At 35.9% G+C, this 25,687-nt stretch overlaps 1 protein-coding gene across 1 annotated transcript in view; it reads right to left on the bottom strand.

Annotated features, from left to right (window-relative positions):
• Positions 1–25,687, bottom strand: part of NBAS (NBAS subunit of NRZ tethering complex) — a 183,715-nt gene that overhangs the window by 90,102 nt on the left and 67,926 nt on the right. The window contains exons 32-39 of the mRNA XM_055809968.1: positions 25,349–25,462; positions 16,472–16,585; positions 15,428–15,585; positions 13,243–13,341; positions 5,913–6,080; positions 5,204–5,317; positions 4,836–4,959; positions 340–416 (exon numbers count right to left, since the gene is read on the bottom strand). Coding sequence (XP_055665943.1) covers positions 340–416; positions 4,836–4,959; positions 5,204–5,317; positions 5,913–6,080; positions 13,243–13,341; positions 15,428–15,585; positions 16,472–16,585; positions 25,349–25,462 — 968 coding nt within the window. The remainder of the gene's footprint in view (positions 1–339; positions 417–4,835; positions 4,960–5,203; positions 5,318–5,912; positions 6,081–13,242; positions 13,342–15,427; positions 15,586–16,471; positions 16,586–25,348; positions 25,463–25,687) is intronic.

Below are 25,687 nucleotides of genomic sequence, written 5' to 3'. Positions count from 1 at the left end.
TTCCAATTACAGTTTTGCTGCTTCTATACCACAAACTAATTATCCACCTTTCTGAGCTACGTTAGAACTGTCAGTCAGGTGGCCAGACAACTATTTTAAGTAAGAAAATGTGTCTTTTTGCCAGTGCCATGTTCACAAGCCAGTCCAACAGCATTTGTTCAGAGTTCCCTTTAAATGCACCAGCCCAATCTATTAAAAAGTGTATTTAAATGAATTCAAAGAATCAAGATTTTAAAACCCTACGGAAATTACTTCTTTTTTTTTTTTTAATGGAATTTTGAAATGCTATGAATAGTCTTTCCTGGCAAAAAAACAGAAACAAAATCACTATCAACATACCTGTGGCAGTGCAAGCAAATAGGCAAGAGACAAGGCCATATCATTTGGTAAAGCATCGCTTGCCAGTCGTAGCAAAACTGCAACATATAAGGAGCAGAAAAAAAGCTTTGATTCATCAAATGAAATTTTTTCAGTGTAACCATATTTTATTAGATACTAGCTTGAAAAGCTCTACATACTTAATTAAACACTTATAGTGCAATCCAGGAACAGGTAATATGTAATTAAACTGAAGCACAGCTTTACCTTGACTTCCAGGCAAAGCATTTGATGCATTAACCAAACAATGAGATTGTGCAGTAACAGATGCTAAGCAAAGCCAGTAAAGTTATCACCTGTACCAATTTATGATAGGTAAATATTTTGTTTGTAAAATCAATGCAGTTATGTTTTAAATGTTCAAAGAGAATAACCAGAGGAACAGTACAAAAAGTCCTCTCTTCAAACCTGAGCTCTAATTCACAAAACAAACCACATTAAAAACTCGTCTTAAAAAAAAAAAAATGAAAAAAACCCCAAACCACAGAACCAAACCTGCAAATGTCATATGAATTTTAAATAAGATCAGTGGAACACCAAAACCAGGTCCTGCCATTTACCGCAAACATAAGCATGAGCACAATGACATAGCAGAAATTAATGCATGGAAGAATAATTATTCTGATTATAAAAATATATATTTCTGGTAAAACTGGCAGAAAAAGTACCTGCTTTTCCTACATTATAGATGCCAAACTTGTGGGGCTTTTTAAACAAAAAACCCCACTATAATTTACATTCCACAAATAGAAGTGATACACAGACACAATGTAAACCCCCAGAATTTGTTAATTAGTAACAGGATCTCTCTCTCATGCAGTTACCTCCTTCTGTACTGAAGTCAAGCATCACCCTGTTGCTACCAGGGTTCCAACAAACAATTACAGAATAATGATTCTCATGACACACTTAATATTCAGGTTTTGGGGTAAAAAAAGTCTAAATTATTAGTTCCAGAGACAACTTCAAAAAAATCTTATGAACCCTGGACCAGAAATTGAATAAGGAATTTAAGTATATTGCAAGAATAATATTATGGTTTCATTTTTTTATAGATTGTATTTTTTATGATTATTCTAATCTGTACAAGCTACCTTCCAGCAATTTAGCTTTTTGTTTAAGGACGTCTCAAATACCTATATTCCCACACTACACAAACTACTCTTGAGGGAATGCTGGCAAGAGATCCGATTACTTTATATACAGAGCCCCCCAGTGAATTCTTTGTTCCAAAGAATGATTTATAAGAGGCCTGAATGGCCAATTATAATTTTCAGATTATCATTAATTTGCCATCAGCCTGAAGTGGATTTACATGCTGGCCCTCAGCCAGAAACAAACCCCAAATTTCTATATGACAGGTCATCACAGAGGCTGTCTACATGGCAATATGTCACAGTTACTGCAAATACAAGCCTGTCCAACAGCACCTATGCTCACGCTTCAAACTTTTACTAAGAGTTTCTTGCTCCTGATAGCTTGTTTCTGCTACATTCAAAATAACCTGTATACCATCCTAAAAAAGGTAACAGGACTCTAGAAATACCTAATATTAAAATCTTGATGAATTAGTTTGCAAAATTGGTATTTCCTACTCTGAGCACAAGTGAAGTTACTTTATATATTCCTATAACCACCTCTAGTTGAACAGAAAAAAAATGGGAAAAGGGAAAGAAGAATCTGGGCTCCAACTCCTTCTCCATTTCTCTGCAAAATTAGCAATTGCAAAGCCTTGGGAATGATCAACTGTGGGCTCTCTTCCAGCTTAACATCCTCAACATGGTAACAGCCACAGTAGCAAAACTATAACTTCACTTTTCAGATAGCAATCCTGACAGAGAACATAGCACCAGTACAGGCCAGAAAACAATGTTATTCATACTCTTGCATTAAGCTCAACACAAAGACACCCCTGTTGCCAGAATGCTGTTAAGACCTGCCTCCACTGTCATCCCTTCTGAGATTAAAAAAAAAAAAATCCCCTGTACTAATTCAAAAAATATAATTTTTCTGTGTGTTTGTGTGCAGATGTGTTAATATATCCATACACAGATGCCTACTTTACGTACACACAAACACACGTGTATACACAAAGATCAACTTCAGTTTTCTGTTTCTCAGTGAAGCCCTATGGGAATTCTCTGATGTCTAACAGGGCTGAGTTCGAATCACAGGCTATGGTCACTAGCAGGATGCCATTCTGTCCTTTCATACATCTTCACAAAATTTACAGGAACTTAGTATCATTTCAGACCACTGCAAAATTTGAAATTTGCCCAAGGGATTAAACATTACAGGGTTGGTAAACCAGGAAGGACAAGCACTGACAAACAAAGAGCCAGTGCTGCTGTCTCACAAGCAATATTTCCTTAGGAAAACACTAAAAAAAAGTTTAATTTTAAAAGTAATTTTTATTTCCTGTGCAGGTCTCTACTTTATGCCACAAGACTGTTTGGAAGGCAAAGTAGGAAAGAAAATTATAATTTCTGACAACTGGAATTTATCAATCCTTAGAAAGTTTCAGCTCTTTCCTTTTTTTTCTCTCTCTAAAAAAACCCACAAAAACTGCTTCAAGCTTTCAATTCTTCATTTAGCATGTGATAAAATCTCACTAAACTTAAAAAGTATGTATTTCAGTGAAACAGTCATATCTGTAAGCAATTACAAAATCATGGAAAACATTAAGCTATTCTTTGTTCTTAAACTCCAGAGGACTGACAGGTTATGACCAAGTGTCCTGGGTTTACTTTGAGTTTAGTATCTACTCCTGTTACAATGAAATGCAGTGTTTGTAGTAACTTCCTATTCAAATTTCATCTTCAACCTCCCCATCAAATCCCTAAGCCCTACAGAGAAAGAGAACCACAACAAAACAGGGATGCACAACACTGCCTCGGTCACACTAAGACTGTATGTGTAAGAATGCTGCCTACTGACTACCCAGAAGTCATACGGGACTGCAGAGTACAGAATAAATACACCTCAGTTTTCCAGAGGAAAACACGGAAATCTCAATTCCCTAACACAGTTGGAGGGACTTGTAAGCGAAATTCAGACTGACTATAGAATAAGAGTGTTAGAAGAGAACAGAAGTATTAACATTGCAAAAGCAGTTGTCTGCACACTTAGGAGGAGGAAGATAGAGGCTTGAAGACTAAAGCTGGAATCTACAATTTCTTCTTCAAGCACAAGTCCCCAAAACTGAGATTTACACCTCAAAGGCAGCCACTGAATTGTAAACCAGTTCCAATTACTCAAGTTGGAGCAGGAAGTATTACCAAAGATCTGCCAACTAACATCAGTTGTCCTAAGCAAGCAACGAATGCTTTTCAATCCTTGCCTCCCCCTCCTTTAAGACACAGCAATCACAGCTAGAAGCCTATGGGCTTTCTACATGCAAGAAAAGAGATCGTAAGTACTGATTTGAAACTACTTTTGCATTAAGAGAGTATGAAAGGAACAAAATGTGAACACATCCCCATTTATGCAAGCTGTTGCTGACCTTTTCTAATTCATGTTATTCTATTACAACTGTACAGGTTATCTGTAGAAATACCATGTATCTCAAACTACTGAATCGTATACTTGTAAGACAAATATGTTGGTTTTCACTAAACAACTCAAATAAAACTGTGGCTAATGAAGAAAGTCTCACTTGAAACTTTTCTCATATTGCAAGTGATTTAATATATTCATTTTTCATGGCAGAACTTACCATAGAGTAAAATAATACAGTTTTCTTCCTTCAAGAGACACTAACAGCATGTAAATATTTAAACAGTTCATTCCTTAAACCAGCAGGAGATAGCCAAAATGAAAGACAAACAATCATAGGTAGTTTTTGTGTGGTTTGTTGTTTTTTAAAAAGTGAAACTGTTTCAGTTAACAAACCGTTAAGTATAACCTATAAAAATGTAGAAATTTCAGAAGAAGTTCTGATGATTCCAGAAGCTGCAGTTATGCATTAATTAGGAAATAAAATACTGTAACAACCCTGCAATACTGAAAGCTGTATACACAATGGCACACAATTTCAACAAGTGAATACACAGGCATACATACAAATAACATTAACACTGGGTTGCCAATTTTCATTTAAATATCTACACATGGCAGTATTCAGGAAACTTACAAAAACTTCCCCCCCACACAACATCTGTATTTTTGTCAGCCCCCAAACACCAGTTTCTGCTCATTTAAAGCCAACTTTCAAATTTCAGATTGTAGTCTTTACTGAGCAACTCTTTAAACATACCACTTCTCTTGAAAACTCTGCAGACACTTCTATCAAGACTACTTAGGAACTTGAGATGTTGAACTGGATCCTAATTCATACAAAACGCCTAGACAATACTTCAGATCATTGTGTGCAACTCTCCATATTTAAAGCCATCCACAGATTCTCATGTGTTTACTATATATAGTAAATACAGGAATGAATATACATGTACCCATACCTTCTGTAGTTGGAAGTAGGTCTTTCCCTTCACTCTTTGTTTCTGTCAGTTTCTCTGTTCTCAGCAATACTTCCGCAAAGCTTTCCGAAGAATTGTTCTGGTATGTGCCATAGCTGATTTCAGACTAGAAGTAAAATAAAGGTAACTGACACAGGTGCACTATACCCTGAAGTTCTATTTGGCTCACCTGAATTGGATGCAATTATCTGCCTTAGTTCCTGCATTTCCTTTCCTTTCTGTTTATTTTTCGATTTTTTCCTACTATTGCACAAAATTTCAAGTCACACAAATAATCCAAAATCCGTATTTTTACTTAATTATAACATCTCAACAAAAACTAACACTTCAGAACTCTAACAGAAACTTACTTCTGCAACATACGGATCAGCAATCAGAGACTCGTAAAATGGATGACAGCCTTGTTTTTCCACAATGGCATTTTCTTCAGGCCCACTTTTTAACACATCTCCAAATTCTTGGCCCTGGGAAAAATAAGTATAGTTGAACCTAGTTGTAAAAAAGCTCATTAAAGAGTCTGTAACTGCTGCTCAGAAGGGAAACAGCTGTAATTGAAAATATAATTTAATTCACTGGGGAGTAAGATAGGTATCATCTTACATAAACCAATGCTGAACGAGGTCCAGTATCCTTAAAGGAAAGAGAATCATGTTTAGAAGTACTATCAGAAAAACTAGTATCATGAACACTATAGAAAATCCACTGAGATAGAGAAGGTAGAAAAGAGAAACTGAAAAGGAATGGCTTTCAATATAAAAAAAGATCATTTAAAGATCGGGCTTTGCTGTGCTTCCTTCCTCAAAGTTTCGAAGTTCTGCCAAATTTCAACTATGCCTTCCCACGCTATGCTAAGAAAGCAGGATGAAACAGATTAGAAAACAAGAAACAGCTTTAGACCCCTTCTTTAATTGGGATTTGCTTGCAAACAATCCCATGATGTCTCTAGTTCATTTATTGATTTGAGGTCTTCAGTTAGCAGATACTACAAAACAGCCTAGCTTTTATACTAATGTATCATTGAATGTGTAAACGTTCAGAGACACATCAGCAATCCCTTACATGTAACGGTCGAAGATAAGTTAACGATCTCTTCCACCACTGTCCATCACTGACAGCATGCAGCATGGCTTTTGTAGTCATAGTTGTGTTAGACAACACCTTCATGGTTTTTGATGTCGTCCAGTACAACAAATCAGCAGACTGGCTAGAGGCAGTGTTGGTTTCATCCTGTGAGCATATCCAACACACAATGGCAAGTGTTAAGACTCATGCTTTAATTAGGCTAATGACCTAAAGCCAAATGCATTAGAGTTCTATGCATAATACTAAGATACTATGTTAGTAACATACTTTTAATGATCATTAATTTAAGCAGCAGCTGTCAAAGACAAACAAAAAACAAGTTAAAAGCGGTTTAGGAGTTTCAATCTGAAGTTACCAGCATGACCAACAGAACATTTTGCCCCTTATTCAGTTATAATCTCCTGTTTCCACAGACAACAGCTGGTTTTAATTCCGAAGTTTATAATGGTAATGTTTTACATAATTGTTGAATGCTTCTGTTAAAATAATGATGTCTCCACAAATGAGCAGATTGAGCATGCTAAAATTAATTTTCAGTAATTCAAGAAAGCTGATAGTAGACACAATCTTGTATTTGTACAGAGGCAGCATTAATTAAGTTGAATTCTCAGTAGGGAAAATGAGAAGAGATGTAAACATTCATCTCCAGACCAAGTGAAAAAGAATCATCAAGATTTGAAATTCTGTAGTCAGCATTTAGAAGATACCAGATATAGCAAACCTAAAAGACTGCAAAAAAAACCCAGAGACCCCAGCCTACCCCCAGTTGCAAACTGCTTCTGTAATACATGCACATACATGTCTACACATGATCCTGCAAAACGTTTTCACTCAGTAAACTCACATGTAAGTCAATTCTTAAAAGCAGAACACGTTCCAAAAATGGAGCTTTGGCTATCAGCTTTACCTCATGTAAAGCATTTAAATAATACCCAGAACACTCATGTTGGTTGATCTGTGTTATTTCTGTCCTGAAAGGTTTAGCATTAATTGCATGCTTTACAAGGCTTGCACATTACACATGAATATATAATTAGTATGCTAATGTAAACACACTGTCTTCAGCAGTAGAAAAAAATAAGTATTTTCCTCCATACAGCAAAGTTCAAGAGCTTTATATCCAATGGTTCTCACTAACAACCCTATTATTCATCTCCCCACACACTGAAGTGTATCCAAATAGAAAATTTCTACATGTATAACTAAATATGAGGTATTAGTTTACAACATACTAATTCATGACAAAATTCCAGACTCCAGCCCAAAAAGATGTCGTTACACTTCAGTGAATTACGTCCCCTACCATAAGCTCAGCGACAAAACACGTTAGCTTCAGTAAGGCAGAATTTCACTGCAGACAAACTTATATTTAGTACCTTTTACTGTAGTATGCAGTAAATCACAGCCTCAAGCTGACCACTGAAGTAGCAGGTTCATCTTAAATCCTTCTTTCCATTAAGGCTTCAGCATTTTTTCAGTCCTTTCTGAAACTACATTCTGCATTTCACGATGTACCACTAATGAACTGACTGGCTAAACTGGAAATTTCAGCTTTTACTTGACCAAATAAAGAAAATTAATGCCAATTACAACATGCCAGTATTTTTACTCCTCTGAAAAGTTAAAAGCAACCGAAAATCATAGGTCTGGTGGCTTGGGGTGTGGGAGAGAATTTCCTGTTTGTATGTTAAGTAAACCACTCTTGTTACTTCGTACAAAAGATTTTTGTCATTTATTTTAAATGTTGTATACAGAATACTAAGTTTTCTCTCTGCCTCCCTTTTCAAGTAGATGCTGCAGGACACTGAAAATTTTTCATGGGGAAAAAAATAAACCAAAACTAAACCAAACAGAACCAGGCGAAAAAAAAAAGTCCCGCTCAAGTTCTCAACTGCATTCGAGCAAAACTTGAAGCATTCAAGGCCAGGCTGGATGGGTCTTTGAACAACCTGGTCTAGTGGAAGGTATCCCTGCCCATGGCAGGGGCGGTGGAAACAGATGAACTTTAAGGTCCCTTCCAACCCAAAGGATTCTATAAAAATAAATTTTCTTAAAATAAACCTCCTTCAGTAGTGTGAAAACTAATGGGCTAATTTGTATGCTAGTGTGTATGTTTCTATAGCTCTGCTGCTATCAGATAAACTCTACTGATCTTCTCTAAAAACAATTTCAACTTTAACAAGTAATTACAGTCTTCTCTGCACAAATAAGAATTCTGTTTTCTAAAAAGCCATTCCTCTGTGTACCTGGAACAGCAACATTTAAAGGCTATAACTTTTTGCTATCCTGAATCAATCTCTCATAAAATAAATTATTTCCTAAAGATTGTTTGAGATCCTATCTTAAGACAACTTGCATCCTTTAATTGTATTGTCAGGAGGAAGTTAGTTTGGACGTCTTGAGAGCTGTTTCGGGGAAATTATCATTTCTTCCTGATATCTTTTATAAAACTAAGCACATCAGGTTAAAAACAAAATAATAATAGCAGCTTAAAATTTTGAATGAATCTAAATCAGTGTAAAAAAAAGTCAGTCAACAAATTCTGAATTATCAAGATACTCTAAAATAACAGGTAAAATATTTTTATATCTATACGTATTCTTATACATACACATATATATAATTCCAACCAGTCCAATGCAACGACAAATAACAAAGCCACCTACATTTTAAATAAACATGGAAGACAGAGTAACAAATCAGAACGCCTGTAATATGGATTATTTTTTTTTCTTTTACAATTACAAAACAACAATTACTGAAGGTGCAAGGATTAAAGCATGCAAAAACCATATACTGTATACACCTTACTGCATAATGTCTCTTAACGCCTAAGACTATAAAGGAAACAAAGCGAATTGGAACAGATTCTGTTCATAAGACAGAACATCAAGTATTCGTTTTCCTTTTTCTTTTTCCCTTTTTGATACTTCCATTGGAAAATAGGATTTTGAAATAGTTTCTTTTACATACATATTAATGTTTAACCTACATTTATGTTTTATGCCTGGGAGGGGTTTGGTTTGGGGGTTTTTGGGGGTGTGTGTGTTTTTTTCTTTTTGTAAGGTATGTTACAGCTAATGAACCGGTCTAATTGAAAACTCCACTCCTGCAAAGATAAACCAGACCCTAGATGAGAGACTATCGAAAAGATTCAGCTCAAGATGACAACACTAAAATTCAGGTGACACTGGATGTCTAAGCTCTTATTATGACTTTAATGTCACTAGAACCAAAAAAGTAACCCAGCCTTAAGCATACACAATGCATTTGATTCAGCTGCTTAAATGCAGGCTTTGATGACTGAGATATATGGCAGTAATAAAGATACCTGCTTAACACACTTGTAGATCTGACAGAGGACGTAGACTTTTTGGATCAGTAGCTAAAGGAGGAGGATAACTTGGGCTATCTCAAATTGCTGATATCTATGATTAAGTAACTGCAACAAGCACCTAATGGCTGATTAGCTGCATTATTCTCTATGCATCATATACTGGACCTCCACTGACTACAACAGGAGCTTAAATAGTGCATGTATAGAGTTCCACGTTTAGATTTTTCTCCTCTGCACAAGAGTTCTGTGACACTGTTAATGAACACTATTTCTTCAGGAATTGCAGCTACCTCTTCCCATGAGAAGAATTTTAAGTTACTTATTACAGAATTAAAACCAGTACATTTACTAAACCACAAAACACAGTTCCAGTTAATGTCAAAATAAATAAAATTAAAAAAAAAAACAAAAACAAACCAAACCAAAACCCACCAAACAAACCCAAAGCATAACTACTTCAAACAGCAGCTGGAGCGTTATTTTTGCCCTGAGGCTCCAAAGACTCCAGGTTGAAGAGTTCCCAGTGCGTGCCGCAAACACAACATTCCCTAAGCATTTCTAACCAGCAATGATAAAAATGCATGACATACCAATTTAATGTATACAAATGTTTAAAAGATCCTGTCTTTCCCCAGACCTAGTGCTTGGGAAAAAATGCAAAAGCAAAGAAGATGCTAATACTCTGTTAATTGGGAATTTTCTTTTCTTTAAGCAACATTTAAGAAAATCATTCCTATAACTTTAAGATACTCTCCTCTAGAAATTATGTCTGCTCTCATATCAAAAGAGTTTGTTTTCAAGGGAATGTGAGACCCTAGATTTCTCTTCTGCTGATGTGCCATGTTACAGTAATTAAGTTTTCACGTTCAGATATGTAAAAGATAGATATTTTTCTTAGATGTAATGCATGTTTTAACTATTCTGCACATTTAACAAAGTCAGAGATCATAAGGCAATCAAAGGTTATTGTTTCCACTGTTTAGACACAACACAGCATTTCATGGTTAAGCATTAGATTTTAATCAGATGTTAGCTATAATATGCTGAAATGCTTTTCATTATCAAGACCTTAATTTTCTTACTGAGATATTTTGTTTGAGAAGCATAGATTAGTTGTCAATGCATTTGTCACATACAACAAAAAGAAAAAAGGGTGCAGACTGGGGAAACTTAGCATTTTGCTTAAAAATAGTCTGCTATGTGAGAATCATTGTAGCTTCCAAAAGATAATTCCTCCAATGGATCCCACAAGTTCAATCAACGGTGACAAGCTGGCACTAAGCTAATGAAGTACATTCTTGTGCAAATAGGTTAGCTCCTACAGAATAATTAAGTGCATCTTTATCATAGCAATCAGGAATTTCCTTCGAAGTAGAACCACCAAAAACTTGGAGAAAAATTATACTGACGGCAATATGACAGCAGTATTAAATGACACATTTCTATGCAATCTGTGGAGTTATAAAGCCAGCTGCTATCAAGATTTCTGGAAGTTTAATGGGAAAAAAGTTTTTAGAGGAAAAACTTAAAACAAAAAAAATGAAATTAGTTTAGACATTTCTAGAGAGGAGTTCAAGAGAAGAATGATTGACAAGTATGGTGAGCTGGTGATGTAAGTTACTATAATGAAAAAAAAAAAGGTAGCAGCAACTAATGATTCAATACTAGATGAAGGTAAGAAGAGTAGAAAAAAAGTCACTAAAGCTTTGGAAGGGAAAACTGATATACTTACAGATAGGTATTTTTAATGCAACAGAGAAAGGGATGCCCAAACACATGTATGATAGAAGACGCTTAGTCAAGATAAGAAAAATTAGAGCACCAATTTGAAAAGGTATCAACAACTACGAAAGAAAAACATTTGTCAAATCCTCGAAAAAATTATGCTCTAAGTTAATCAGGACATAAGTGAAAAAGAAAGGAGAAAAAGAAAGGGAAAAAGTCTTACAGTTTTTTCTTTGAAGGAATTGAAATTCTGTACAAGACAATGAAAGTGAAGCACGAGGAATTAGCTGAAGTGGAACTATGGGGATTGCAGACATGGGATTCGGTTAAGTCAGAGAAACCGAGTTATTAAATATATTGCTTTTCTAACATTTCAGATGTCTGTAACAAAGGAAGGGTTATACACTGACTAAATTCTGGGCCCTTTCCCCCTGTGTCATTGCAAGAAATGAAAGAAGCTATAAATCCCTATTAAGTTAACTGGGAGAGAACAAAAAGACAGAATTAGCAAACATACAGAACTCATTTCATAGTGTAACAGTCTGAAATATGACATGCCAAGAAGCTGTATTAACACAGAAAGAAATAAAAAACTCAATGCAGCAACATACAAACTTGTCAGGTCAACTGCTTACCTAATTCCAATTCTAAACAGTCAACCAACCACAACTAAGGGCGGGGAAAAAAAATATCAAACAAATTTCCGAATGTGAATTCTTTAGCATAATGAAAATTGCTTCAGATATCCAAACTGAATGGATAATAAATTTAATTATTGAGTTTACTCAACTCTGATAAATCTCTGAATAAGTTTCTGAATCATTTTTATGCAAGTCTAATTGTTCTGTCACAACATAGTAAATAGCACTACAGCATATGAAAGGTGATGCATGACAGTTTGTTATATACATTAAAATTCTGTAAACACATGCATCCACATCAGAAAGTTGAACAATTTTAACATCTACTTAATAATCTTCCCCTCAGAAAGATTCATTTACCAATTTCCAGAAAATATTAAGCACTCCTGCCAGTGAAACAGACCTGTTCTTCATAGCAGACTCTAGCAGTTAAGGTGTTTAGCTCTTTTCCCCTGAATACTGTTTTCAGCGGTATTTTGCTTTCTTGCCTATTTATTTTTTATATATGCAAACATGTATATGTATGTTTACATACACATATATGTATACAATGTATGTATGCCTATACATATATAAAACATACACAAAATAGAGGCATAGAAGTTCTCTTCCCACTCCAACAACGTGAAGGAGAGGTGTGGGTTTTTAAGCCACATGATGTTAAGTACACTAAAAGGCAAAGACTAGTGTGTTTCATCTACACTGTCATTGGTAAAAATTACCCAAGGGTATAGTGACATTAAGGTGACTGCAGCTCAAGACACTCTTCTAAAAACGCCAGACTATGCAACATGAACCACCTTCTTTCTTTCTTTCTTTCTCTCTCTGTTCTTTCCTGTATGTCTTTAAGGCTTTTACCACCCTTCTCCCCACCCAAGATCTGTTCATTATCTACAGAAAACCTTAATTAAACAGAAAAGAATAAAATTAAACTTAGAATTTCATAAATAGGTAATTACATCTTCTTTAAAGAGAGAAATATACTTGCAATTGTACATGTACAAACTTAAAACAATAAACATGAAAAGTAGAAAGAATAATAGCAGCCTATTTTCCTGCCGCCTTGCCTCTATTTCCCACAAAACACTCGATGTTTCTCCTGATCTTACACATAGAAATAGTTTCAGATGCAATATATGGAAGTTATAAAATGGCAAAGAAGACACAAACTTCATGATACACAGAACAAAAGGGAAAAGTAAGTTTAATTCAAGGCATTTTTTTATTAAATTTGTAGCTTAGGTTTATTTTCAAGTGTTTTGCTTTGCAATTGGGACAGGTCAAAAATCAAATCAACATTAATGTATATTATCATGTTAATTTTTTTGGCACTTTCCTCTTCTGCCTCTGGGTTTGTGGTGGGTTTTTTTCCTGTGGTGCTAAGACTGCGTAGGAAGAGGCAATAAAAAAATTGCACCAGACTAACTATAAAGACATAAACAAAACCTTGAACTTACAACAATCTAAGAACAGAAAATAGTAATTTCTTTTATGTTGTGCATTTTATCTAGTAAACAGTAGATATTGCTAAAAAAATCAAATCCAGCTCTTCATAATGCAGAAAAAAATAATTATTACTCCAAAAACTCTCTTTAAAGCTTACCTCTGTATCCTTACTGATCAGTGAAGACGGTCCTGAGACATATACATTCTCACCTCCTTCTGAAGGAAGGAACTGGTAATTCACAGCCTGATAAAGAATCTATAAACACAAAATAATCTCTTACCAGTCAAATAACAAAATGTAAGAATTATGACTGATGTCGTAGGAAATGCAAGAAATTCTGATGTAAAAGCTTCCATGACAGAAAAACAAGGGTGTGGGAGAAGACAGGGAGAAGAACACATAGGTATCTTTGGCATCCCCTCACTGTTGTAGCCCCAGACAAAACCACCTTCCCTTCTCTGTGATTTTTGTGCAATATTTTTCACATAATGTAAGATATTTTAAAAAAAATTATATGCACCCTGCTATACTGTTAACTAAAGAACTTACATGAAAAACAGCCATTATCTGAACTGTGCCTCTGAGGTGCCTCTGTGGAGCTGCCAAGCAAGTGTTACACAAGATTGTAGTTTTGTGGGCGAAAGACACAGTCGTTTAATATCATATAGTTAGCATGACTTTCTGATAAGGTTTTTCAGCATATATCTATCTACCTACATACAAAGACAGAGTGCTTGGACAGAACATGTAGGACAATTAATGGACAGACCTGAAAAGCTTATGCTTATTTTATGGACAAAGTAATTGCAGAAGAAACTGAGTAAACATGCTTTGACAGAAATCATTACTTAGGTTTGGCTTCTTGGGGCAAATATTACATTAATCATCACTGCACTTTTGCTACAAATGATACTGCACTAACAAAGAAACCTGAGCAAGATTCAGCCTCAAGTTTTGTGAATGGAGAAGACAGAGGATCTTTTCCGTTGGAGAAGAGGGATGCAAGAGAGTAATAACTAGTGGCTGAGCAGCTGCACTTCATTACAACTACCAGGACATGAAGCCTTTAGAAGGAATGAGACAGCAACATAGAAGCAGTGAATTGACAGAAAGTATAACTAATTTTCATTTATACATTGTCAAAAGTTTGTCTGACTTCAAATTCTAATGCTAGGTATAGGCACATAAGGGGGGAAACAAGTTTTTATTTCTATATTGTACAGATATCAGTTCTGGAATAATTCCACTTGTGTTTAAGCTCATAATTACACTTACCTCTCAAATTTGAGTGCTTTCATGATAAAAATAAAACATTAAATAGGTTGCAGGAGATAGACTTTTATTTCAAATTCTTTGTAGCATTTTATTCTGATGTTACCCTGTCCCTGAAGCAGTACAGACTGCCTTCATATGTTGCCTGTATTTCTCATACACATTATTACAAAGGCAATTTTGTAAAGAAAAAGGGTATGCATTTGCAGGTGCCTTAGACTACGTAAGTACTGTACTCATTGCTCCCTTCTCCCCCGTTGTTCAAACACAGAATTTAAGCCCTCTAAAACAGACCTATCTTAGTGTAATACAAACATGAACATTGTGAATTCTTAGACTACTAAGACAATTATGAAATCTTAAACAAGCAATAGTATGTAGGCCAAGCTGTAATTACGCTGAACAGAAATTGAACGTTTTGACAACCTAAATTACCGCACTGCAGTTTCAAATAAAACTTTTCAGAAGGTTTGCTATGTCACTTGGCATAAGTTGTATTTAAATGCCACAATTATGCATTCTCACATACATACTATGATCAGCTGAACACCTAAGATGTGATTCTATTAAGTCATCAGTCATTGCAGAGTTAATATGGCTCAAACATAAAGCCTGTTGTAGTTGTTGAAACCATTACATGGCTGAAATGAGTGGGAAAAGAATTTCATTGTATATTGGGTAGAGATCATGAAAACGTTTGAATAAACATTTAATAGACATTTACATGGGCATTTAATGAAGTTGCATCAGAAAGTGTAAACACGGAAAAAATTATTTAACCGCATTTGGAAATAAAACATTTAAATGAGGCAATAAATAAAGAAAATAAAAGTACTAAAGGCAGAGAATACAATTGCACTTCTACTGGAGAAGCCAACTGAACATATAAAAATGCTCATAAAGAGACTTCATTTGTTGAAATGTAACACTGAAAGAAGAAAAACCAAGTAGAACAATTATAAACTTGTAGGGGGGTGGAATTTAAGGGAACAAACTTCAAAACGAGCACAAGTCTCCTTTACTTTGGTAAGCACTGACCTTGCATGAAAATAGTTTCAGGAACACCCACCTGGGTCTGCAATGAACTGCTCACTCCCAACAACGCCTCTATGGAACTTGGGGGACAGTGTGTCAGAGCAAAAGCCATGAGCTCCTGACGCATACCTAAATCATGGTAGCCTTCTGATTGCCCAAGCTGACTGCATACTTCCCAGCTCTTAGAATAACCTACAAGGGAATACAAAACATACTTCTGAGGTTGGTAAGCTTCACAAGTGATAGGAAGATGCTGCATAACTCTTACTGGATGAGATAAAGGAGGGCGTGTGGCATTCGTCCTGACACTTAACATCCCCTAAGGAAAGAACCATAAAGGCTCCATAAATCAGAGATGTAACTCCATGTTAGACTGACCAAATACATAGAAGATTAATTATTATCATATTGTAGATATCAGTACAACAGGCATCTGTAAGCCTACACACCGCAGTAAGAAAAACAGCATGATATTGAACACCTTACTGGAGTGGCTGTAAATTAAAAAAAAACAAAAAAAACAACAAAGTACAATGTATCACTTGCTATATTAAAAGAATCTCAATTCATCGCAAATTTCCCCCCTCAATCTCAAGGCAGAAAAAAGAGCCAAAGAAACAAATCCCATCTTCTTTAGTACCCTGACACATATATTTCATTTATCTCCACTCATCCCCAGACAAATACAAATTACATAAATAGCACAAGTATTTTAAGAGTTCTGAAAGAATAGTAGACATCTAAAAAGTTGTACATTCCTGCTAGCTGCAGTCACATATTTTTATCTGCTTGAGATGGGTACAGTGTAAAAAGAATAAAAATTGTGGTTCCCAGAGGAATATAGAAAAGCTTCCTAAAGTTACTGAACTATTAGACACGTAACCATCTTCTCACATACAGTATTTGCTGTATACAGCATCCATTCCACGGAGATGCCAGTTGACTTCCACAAACAAAGCATATCTAATTTTTGAATGAAATGGACCAATCTGAAGTGCAATACTTCACAGTAAGCAAAGAGTCAGAACTCTGATTACCACCGCCATCATCCCATGCAACCCCCATTTATTCACTTCACCTGTGGCCATGAGCTCCTGGCAATGCATACTAGCTGCTTTGTAATCCTGGAAACTGAGAGCTTGTTCCACTAAAAGGATTAGAACTTGGCCTTTTCTCTCAATCTGATCATCTCCTGTAAGAAAAATTCAACATTTTTATTAGCTAATTGGAATTAATGGTCAACTTAAACTTGATGTTTTATGTCTTAGGAAAACTATATGCCACAACATGAAAAGTACATCTTGAAATTGAAGCAGAAATAAAATTATCTGCTTTTTCCTGAAAGAAACAATAAAAACAGTAAAAAACACTGGCATCATAACTGGCTTAAAAAAAAAGAAAATTACACAGCATGTTATGTCTAGGTAAAAAAAAAACAAAAAACAAACAACAAAACAAACCACCTCACAAAAACAAAACAAAAAAAAAACCATATCAAAAATCGGCATTTAAGGTAAGTGACATAAATCAAAACACTGACATAGGAAAAAAACTTCTGTGAACCATAAGAAAAGAAAAAAATTGGAAATTTTTAATTGTTTTCGTACAGCATACAAAGCCCTGGGTTAAATTCCCACTTCACAGCCAAATGTGATCCAAATCATGAGATATGGAAGACACAGGAATTTTAAAAACCCTACTCTCATAAATTGAGCAAGTACATCAAACTATTTTTTCACGCCATACATGCATCTTGGTCACCAGATCTTCTGGACAACACCTCTTCCCTCAGTTATGAGTTAAAAGTTACACTTCAGATATCATTTATCTCTTCTGACTAGAGTTTCATCAAGAATCTTTGTAGGAAAATGTCCTGACCTTAATTTTAATACATAAGCATTCACAGATGAAAAATTAATCAGACAACTCACCCCTTTTTCAAAGCTAGCTGTAGTTAATACAAATAACATTTACACCTGCAACCCTTTACCAGACATCTATTTTATTAAAACTTTTTCCAATTTACAGTGAACACATGAGACAAAGTTATTTACTGACACCAGCTGGTCCAGTCTTGTGCTCAAAATAGCATATATGTCTATGCACTGTATGACAAGGTGACTAAACACAGGAAAAATCATCTCATGCTATTAATTTTAATTGAGGAAAGAAGGATGACAAAAAGCTAATAAAAAAGAGTGGATTTTTTCAATGCAAGCTTCTTGCTCATGTTTCTCCCCTATTATTAAAAGTGATTTTACACAGTCACCGGTGTTACAGTCATTTGAAAAGGACACTGGTTTATGAAACTGTATTACTGTAACTTGGGAAATCAAATATTTCAGAAGGTTAAACAGATCCAGTTCAGAAAACCATTTAAAGAGTACATGTTCTTAAATCACATAGCTGTTATTTTTAACTCTACTTTGCAGGTCCATCAGCGCAGGCAAAGTAAATTTCTTTTTAAAGCTTTTTCAAAAGAAAAGATGTAGCAGTTGCACTAGAATGACATTCGGGGAAGTGAAGTTACCCTAATTACTCAACTCAGTCTAAATTCCCCTAAACCTTGCATGTCATGACTAACTCAGCTGGGAGAACAGGTTGGCTTCCCATCATTTTATCTTTCGGCTTCTTGTACAATGTACTGCCAACACATGATGTTGCAAATTAATCACATCCAAGGCTCTTCTGTTGCAAAAATTCGCCCTCTGGAACCTGGGAACTTCTCATTCGGGCAAAAGCAATTACAGATGACAAAGAGTCACTTCCAACTACACAACTTAAATGTGAACTGTCATTTCGATAAGCAAGAGATCTGTACTTGCCACTCACCTTCTGATGCCCACTTTGTCCTGACAGCTTTACTACTTTAGACAGAGATTTGACTAAGTAGCAGACACAAATAAAAAGCAAGAGAAGTACTTTTGTTGCTCAGATTTTAGCTAAACAAAATAATTACTGCTATTTATCACTACTTAAAAATCAGTGGAATTGGAGGGAAGAGGAACACTTGGAGCAAGGAATGGTTTTCTTCTTAACTATGCTTGAGCAGTTGCATGCTAACAGGTCCCCCAACCCCAATGTTTTAGCAAATTATTTTTGATGCAGTAGGATACATCTCCACATGTTTTACAAAAGCACAAACATAAAATATAAGGATCATTTCCCTTTCCATCCATGGCTGTACTTGCTCATTTTATCTCCACTGTTCACTCATTTAAATTTCCATTATCTTGACACATGCTGTTATGCCACAGAAAAACCATCAGCTCTGACATGACGAGTGAATCCCCTTCAATGCACAGCCCGTCTTTTTTACGCAGCTTTTGTTGCCTCAGCAGTACAGTCACTTAAAATACTACCTGCTGTAGTTTAGTCTTGGTCATATTCTATTGAAACATGAAAAAATTCACTGCTACAGCTTTGCAATGACTCATTTGAAAGTATTTTTAATAATAAAGTCTTCTAAAAGTCAAAGTTTTGAATTCTGAATTGTTCCCCTTGCCATTCTGACAGACATCCAAGATATAAAACCAAGAAAGGTTCAATAACAAAAACTACTAAAATGGTGACCTTATTATATTACATAGTAATTCTGCATTAAGCCTTAATGTCAATGTCTGACAACCAGACTTAAACAAATCAAGTTCAGAAACCGGAAAGGATATCTTAGTTATTTTATTCCCCTTTTATTATCTGTGAAAGTTTGCATGTGTTCAGCTCCTTTGGATGATTGCCTCTTTACATCATAAGATTTACATTGTAAGGGTTACTCCACCCAGTAAGATTAACAATAAGATATGGAAACAACTTCAGAGACTTATGATGTTTAACATTCAGATAGGAATTGATACAAGCAGATATGAATGACATCACACCTAAAAGGAAGTTGTAGCAAGGTGGGGGTCTGTCCCTTTTCCCAAGTAATAAATGATAAGAAGAAAGGAAATGGCCTCAAGCTGCGCAAGGGAAGGTTTAGATTGGACATTAGGAATTACTTTTTTTCCCTGAAGAATAATACAGACGCTCAGAAATAACAGGAAATAGTTTTTCTTCAGAAATAAAGGATATTCAAAAGCTGAAACACTGAAACACTTTCAATAAGATGCATACTACTTCTGAGTGGATGAAACAACATTCTCTTGAGTGAAACCAGGTCATAAAAACTTAAAAAGTCACATAGTATCAAACTTGGATGTATAATTCAGAAATTCCATGTCACCTGCAGTTAGGATGTTAGAAACCATCTGCATGGTTACTTCCACATGCATTAAGCAATAAAGTCAGCGTTGAGGAAGGTAGATTTCAACAATAAGCTTTGACTTACTGTGAGGAATATGAGTAAAGCTTAAAGTTACTAGAATTAACTTACGGATATTAAAATTAAGTGAATTACCACAAAAAGTTGTAAAAAAAGAAAACAATGAACAGAAAACATTTCTAGAGAGCCTGACTCAAGAAATACAGTGAAACTCACTAGATATGCACAGTAACAGTAGAGAAAATGCTCTTAGTTTCTGATACATAATCATTTTTTTACTTTTTTTGCTCCTCCTATTTTGTAAGCAAGCAATTGCATTAAGTGAATTGTTTCACACCCTTTCGTAACAGAGTGTGAATTAAGTGATGATCACGAGACATAGAACAGCTCCAGCTCCCTGAGCAGATGCAGATTTTCCAGCTGTCATGCTGAGCACATTCCCCCTCACTCACTTTGCCAATCTATGAAATTAGGAAAACACTTGTGTGCTTACTTCACAGAGGTTTACAGAGACTTGAGGCTTAAGTAGAGTTCACTCTCATTAGTCAAATACTTTAAAGCAATTAATAAGCTAGGTGATATATCATTACCTAAGCAACATTTTAGCTTTGATAAGTATGAATATAAATTCTATTACTCACTTTCAACCTTGCTCTGTAAACAAACTATATTCAGAGAACACAGCTCCTAAAGCTCCTTAGGGATGACCATGTGCAGTCTACCCTTGTATGCACAGCAAATGCATTCTTTCAGAATTGGAATTAAAATATATACGCTCATAGTATTTTATAGGCTATATATTATATACAGTATAACATCGCATATACTATATACATACACATATGTATAGAGTTTATATAGGTATGGATAGATGTAGCAAGCAGGTCTTTCACAATCAGTAACTGTATGGGCTGGGGTGGCAGGGAAAGCAAAGAGGGGGAAGAGCTACAACAAATTCCATCAGTCAGCAGATAAAGCAGAAGAAAGCACTCTACTGGTAGATACACACAGTCGTTCAGGAATGGAAAGGGCTGCAAGTTTGAGCTTGCATAACCAATACTGGCAAGTATGTTCCACAAAACAAAATTAGAACTTCTTTCACAGCAAAGGTGGCTCATAAATCAGGATAATTGTACAAGTAGTGAAAACCAATTAGGGACAAAAACCAATTCTTTCTTCCAGTTGTGTTTTATCTAATTCTTCATTAAGCAAGTCCATGAAGTTCAATCCCTAGATTCTTTTTCAATATCCAGACTCATCCCAATATATCTCCATAAAACCATTCCCTTTCATCATAAGCTGTTAGAAATCAACTTACCCTTTCTCAGTAGTTTTAAACCTCCTAACAAAGACCATCTGTGCTATAACTGCAAAGAAGATTTTCCTTTTCTAATATTCAGTTTAAAATAACATATACATATTCACAAATCTTTTAATCTGCATGTGTGAGATGCCTTTTCAGCTACAAACTGATTTGTGGAATAATATTAGTGTTTCTTAACATTCTTATGGCTACCAAGTTCTAAAATAACTCTTCATCATATTAATAATTGTAATTAACCAACTCAACTTACTGAGCCAACACGTAAAGAAATGCCATTTCTAAATGTCTTGTTTCAGTATCTTTTTATACCTACTATCAAATTTTACAAGACTCTTCATTTACAGACTATGATTAAGGCTATGCCAGCATTCCACTTTTTTACAGGTATTATTAACCTGGATATAATATCATACACAACTTTAAATTCACTGTACGGTTGCCTATTCCACCACTCACTGGAAGTATATACAGCAGTAATTGAGGACTAAAGTGTAAAGCTCTACAGACTTTCTTTAATTTGTTGGGAAAAGCATCTGCATACATGACTTAAAAGAGCAAAGGTAATTAGGCTTCCTTTGTATGCTTTTGGAAACTCTTCTGGATACTCATCAATGGAATGGAATGTCAGGCACAAAAATATCTGCAGTAATAGTGGTAGGCTGTTTATAGCTTTCAAGTCCAGAAACGCTAAAAAATACTAAAGCAATAGTTTCTTAAAAATAAAGAAACCTGTTTTCCATAGCTCATCCCCTACAACAAATAAGTTTAGATAAAATTCACAACTATGGCATTCTCTCAATTAATCCGTATGTTGCTCACATATGAATATCCTGTAAAGAAAATATTTCTCTATAAGCAATATGACTAGTCAGCCGTCAGTGACAGTGAAACGGTTTATAATCACAAAAGCTTAAAAATACTTACTTAAAAAAAACCCAAAAAACAAACAACTCACCCACAAAAAAAAACCACATCTACCACCAGACAAAGTCACTACAGGAAATGTTTTATTGCCATCTTTTCCTTTCAAATAAATGTTTTTCAGTAACCAAAAGATAACTGTGAAAGTGACAGAGTTAGGTATTTATTTAGTATACAAGACAAGAAAGCAAGTGTCAAAGCAGTATATTCTTTACCAAGATTCCCTCTTGGAATAGACCTTTACTACTAAAATACCATATTTACCACAGCAATAACCATTAGCATTATTCCTGAGGTTAACCATTAAAGTCAGAGCACTCAATACTCTTAGAATAAATATGTCATTTGTAGCTGTCCTGGTTTTGGCTGTGATAGAGCTGTCACCCAGACAAGTGAGCTGCAATAGAGAAAGGTAGCCGGTACTTCAGGGCATTAGCTGTGAAAGAGATGATTTATTATTACCAGGACAATCCACGGTCACCCATGCATCCCAATGAAGTTCTATGTCTCTGACGTATGTGGCAGAAATTGATACAGAGCACACCATCATCATATGCCAATTCATTGGCAACAATGGGTTGTAAAGACAACACCAATGATGGATGAAGTGATTTCGCCATCTGCAGAACTACGAAAACAGTACCTCTGCTTCCATCATCTCCACCACCCACTCCTCCATCATCTACCTCTATAATGTCCATCATCCACTCTCCACCTGTACAGACCCGCATCTCAGCCAGTAGGTGCCTTTCTGTTTGAAGGGGAGAATATAGGAGATACACACCACAGGGTACCCTGCAGTTACACCTGCAGGACCACAGCAAGGACATGAAGAGGTGGGATGGAAAGCCTAACTCAACCCAGTAGACACAGATGCATAATTACAATGAAAAACAGTCACAAATGGGGAGACTTCCAGGAAGGTTGCTGCTCCAGTCTCCAGAGGACAGTTTCCCAGACAAAGTGATAGGGCTGCCTTTATTCTCTATCCTGTGAAAAGGAATTCTAATCCCTTCTGGCAAGACACAAGTGAGCGGAACCACTGCATGCTACATCCACTTTGCACCACTTGTCCTGGTGAGGGATCCTATGACCAGGATTAGGGGGGGGCCCTGCCTCCAGCCAGGAAGATGACAGGGATAACTGGGTTTACGGGACTGTGTAGATCCAATAGTCTGACACATTGAACCCAGAGGAATATAAAGTTCTAGTAGATCCAGGTGCACAGCATACTCTAATGCCATCAAGCTATGAAGGGGCAGAACCCATTAGTATTTCTGGAGTGACAGGGGGATCGCAACAGCTAACTGTATTGGAGGCTGAAATAAGCTTAACTGGGAATGAGTGGCAAAAACATCCCATTGTGATTGGTCCAGAAGCTCCATGTATCCTCTGCATAGACTGTCTTAGGAGAGGGTATTTCAAGGATCTGAAAGGATATCGGTGGGCTTTTGGTATAGCTGCCTTGGAAACAGAGGAAATTAAGCAGCTTTCTGCTTTGCCTGGTCTTTCAGAAGACCCATCTGTGGTGGGGTTACTGAAAGTCAAAGAACAACAGGTGTCAACTGCTACTACAACAATGCACCAGCAGCAACACCACACCAACCGAGACTCCCTGATTCCCACCCACAAGCTGATTCACCAACCAGAGAACCAAGGAGTCATCAGCAAGACCCATTCACCCTTTAATAGCCCCATATGGCCCGCATGAAAGCTTAACGGAGAATGGAGATTAACAGTGGACTATCATGGCCTGAATGAAGTCATGCTGTCGCTGAGTGGTGCCGTACCAGACATGCTAGAACTTCAATATGAACTGGAATCAAAAGGTAGCTAGGTGGCATGCCACCACTGATAATTATAAACGCATTTTTCTCAATCCCTTTGGCTGCAGAGTGCAGGCCACTCATCTTTCAGTCTCCGGAGATGGGAGCCATGAGTTTGTTCCCTGTTCAAAGGTACACACCAAGGCACTGTACATGCTGATCTATAACTAACGCACTAGGATAACACTACTGGACAAAATAGTTTGTATTGTTAAGCTTCACAGAATCACTGCGGATTTGCTCTTCCTTCTCTCATACAAAAAGAATCACACAGTTTCAAAAGGAAGTAAAACAAAAATCAGCAGCATTAGCCTAAAGAACCCAGATTATTTAGATGAAAAACTGACAGATTTTAACTTAATGCGGGTAGAAGCAGAGAGGAGAGGGAAGCAGCTGTACAGCAATCTTGTCTTATGAACTGATCCGAAGAAACTTTTTTTTTCCCAAAAAGTCTTGCAAACAAGGAAAAATAAAGTTAATGCCTGTCACTCTAGTTTTTCTATAGAACAGAAGATTACATGTGAAATGAACAAATATATAGATTGGATCCAGCTAACTAACATGGTACCGTACCATCCCCTCCCCTCTGTCACCTTTCATGTAGCAGTGCTATGTAACAGGAACACTGAGCTTATCACAGTCACAATGCCATTTCCAGTGCTGTCTTTCCTTAGGACATGGGTATTTTGGAAGGTCAACAACCTAATTTTTATACCTCTATTCATAACCTCATCCAATCCCTTTGGATAGCCCCCTCCTATATATATTTAATACTATGAAAAAAAATTGCCAATACTAAGCTTCCTGAAAACATAAATCATTTAACAATTTTCTTCTTAACAAATACAGAGAGAAAGGAATTAGTCAGCCATGCATCAGTGACAAAGCTGGAATGCATTGATTTTTATATACCACGGTGCACGAAATACAAATCTGTATTTTATATTTCTGTATTCTATTGCTACATCAATAAAAATAGCAGTATTGTATTTGCAGTTACACAGATGAAGTATTTTTCAAAAATCGAAAGGGCTGTCAGACACTTTAGGTAGGCCATCTAGAAAATGAAGATAAAAGAAAAAAATCATCTAACATACTTAGGATTTGATCCTTGAAGACGTTCAGCTTCTCAAATGAATAGTCAAGCTAACACATTATTTGTAGTGTACAAAGGAGACACACAAAGCTGAAGTTTATGCATTCTAGATGACTTTCTTGCCTCTAACTTAAATGGGACTATTATTAAACCAAACTACATTACTTGACAGAGACAATAAGATTTACTGGAATTTTAGTATTATCAGTTAACTGTAAGACAAACTATTCTCAGTCACAAGTCCTCCAACCTGAAATACGCTTTTACTAAAAATCCAGATTAGACAAGGCTGGGTTTTTTTATTTTACGTATCTGTGGAACATCAGAACAGCTGACAGTATCAGCTGTTTTACAGATAAAATATTTCATTCATCTAAAATTATTTCATTCCTCCCCAATGACTGGTCTACCACATAATTTTTTGGTGACATCCTCAAGCACACATTCTAACGATAAACTCAAATGTCCCAAAGTATAACACAAATGCATGTTGCATTGCAATTCAGTGTCTTATTAGCACAGCTTACCTGCAACCCTTAGCAAATTTGCAAGTCCCAAGAGCTTAGCAGATTGTTTATAGTTTGTTGACATCTGAGCAAGACAGTCCTTGATGAGACTGAGTCGATCTGAACATAAACGCACTGTTGAAAGAAGAGCTGGTGTTAGAGACTTTATAAATGAACCTTACTGCTGTATTACTGGTTAAACAATGCAGGCACAGAAAGAGTACTAGGGAATATAAAAATGCAAACACAATCTGAAAACTAGCTGAAAGTTACTTACATACAGATCCTCAATTATACCGATAAACAGAAAGTTAAAACAACACTATAATATACCCAGCCCCAATCACTAGCAAGTCATCA

The sequence above is a fragment of the Falco peregrinus genome, chromosome 7, assembly GCF_023634155.1.
Source record: "Falco peregrinus isolate bFalPer1 chromosome 7, bFalPer1.pri, whole genome shotgun sequence".
Classification (NCBI taxonomy): Eukaryota; Metazoa; Chordata; class Aves; order Falconiformes; family Falconidae; genus Falco; species Falco peregrinus.
The sequence above is the reverse complement of the archived record's forward strand: the minus strand, read 5'-3'. Positions and strand labels throughout refer to the sequence as shown.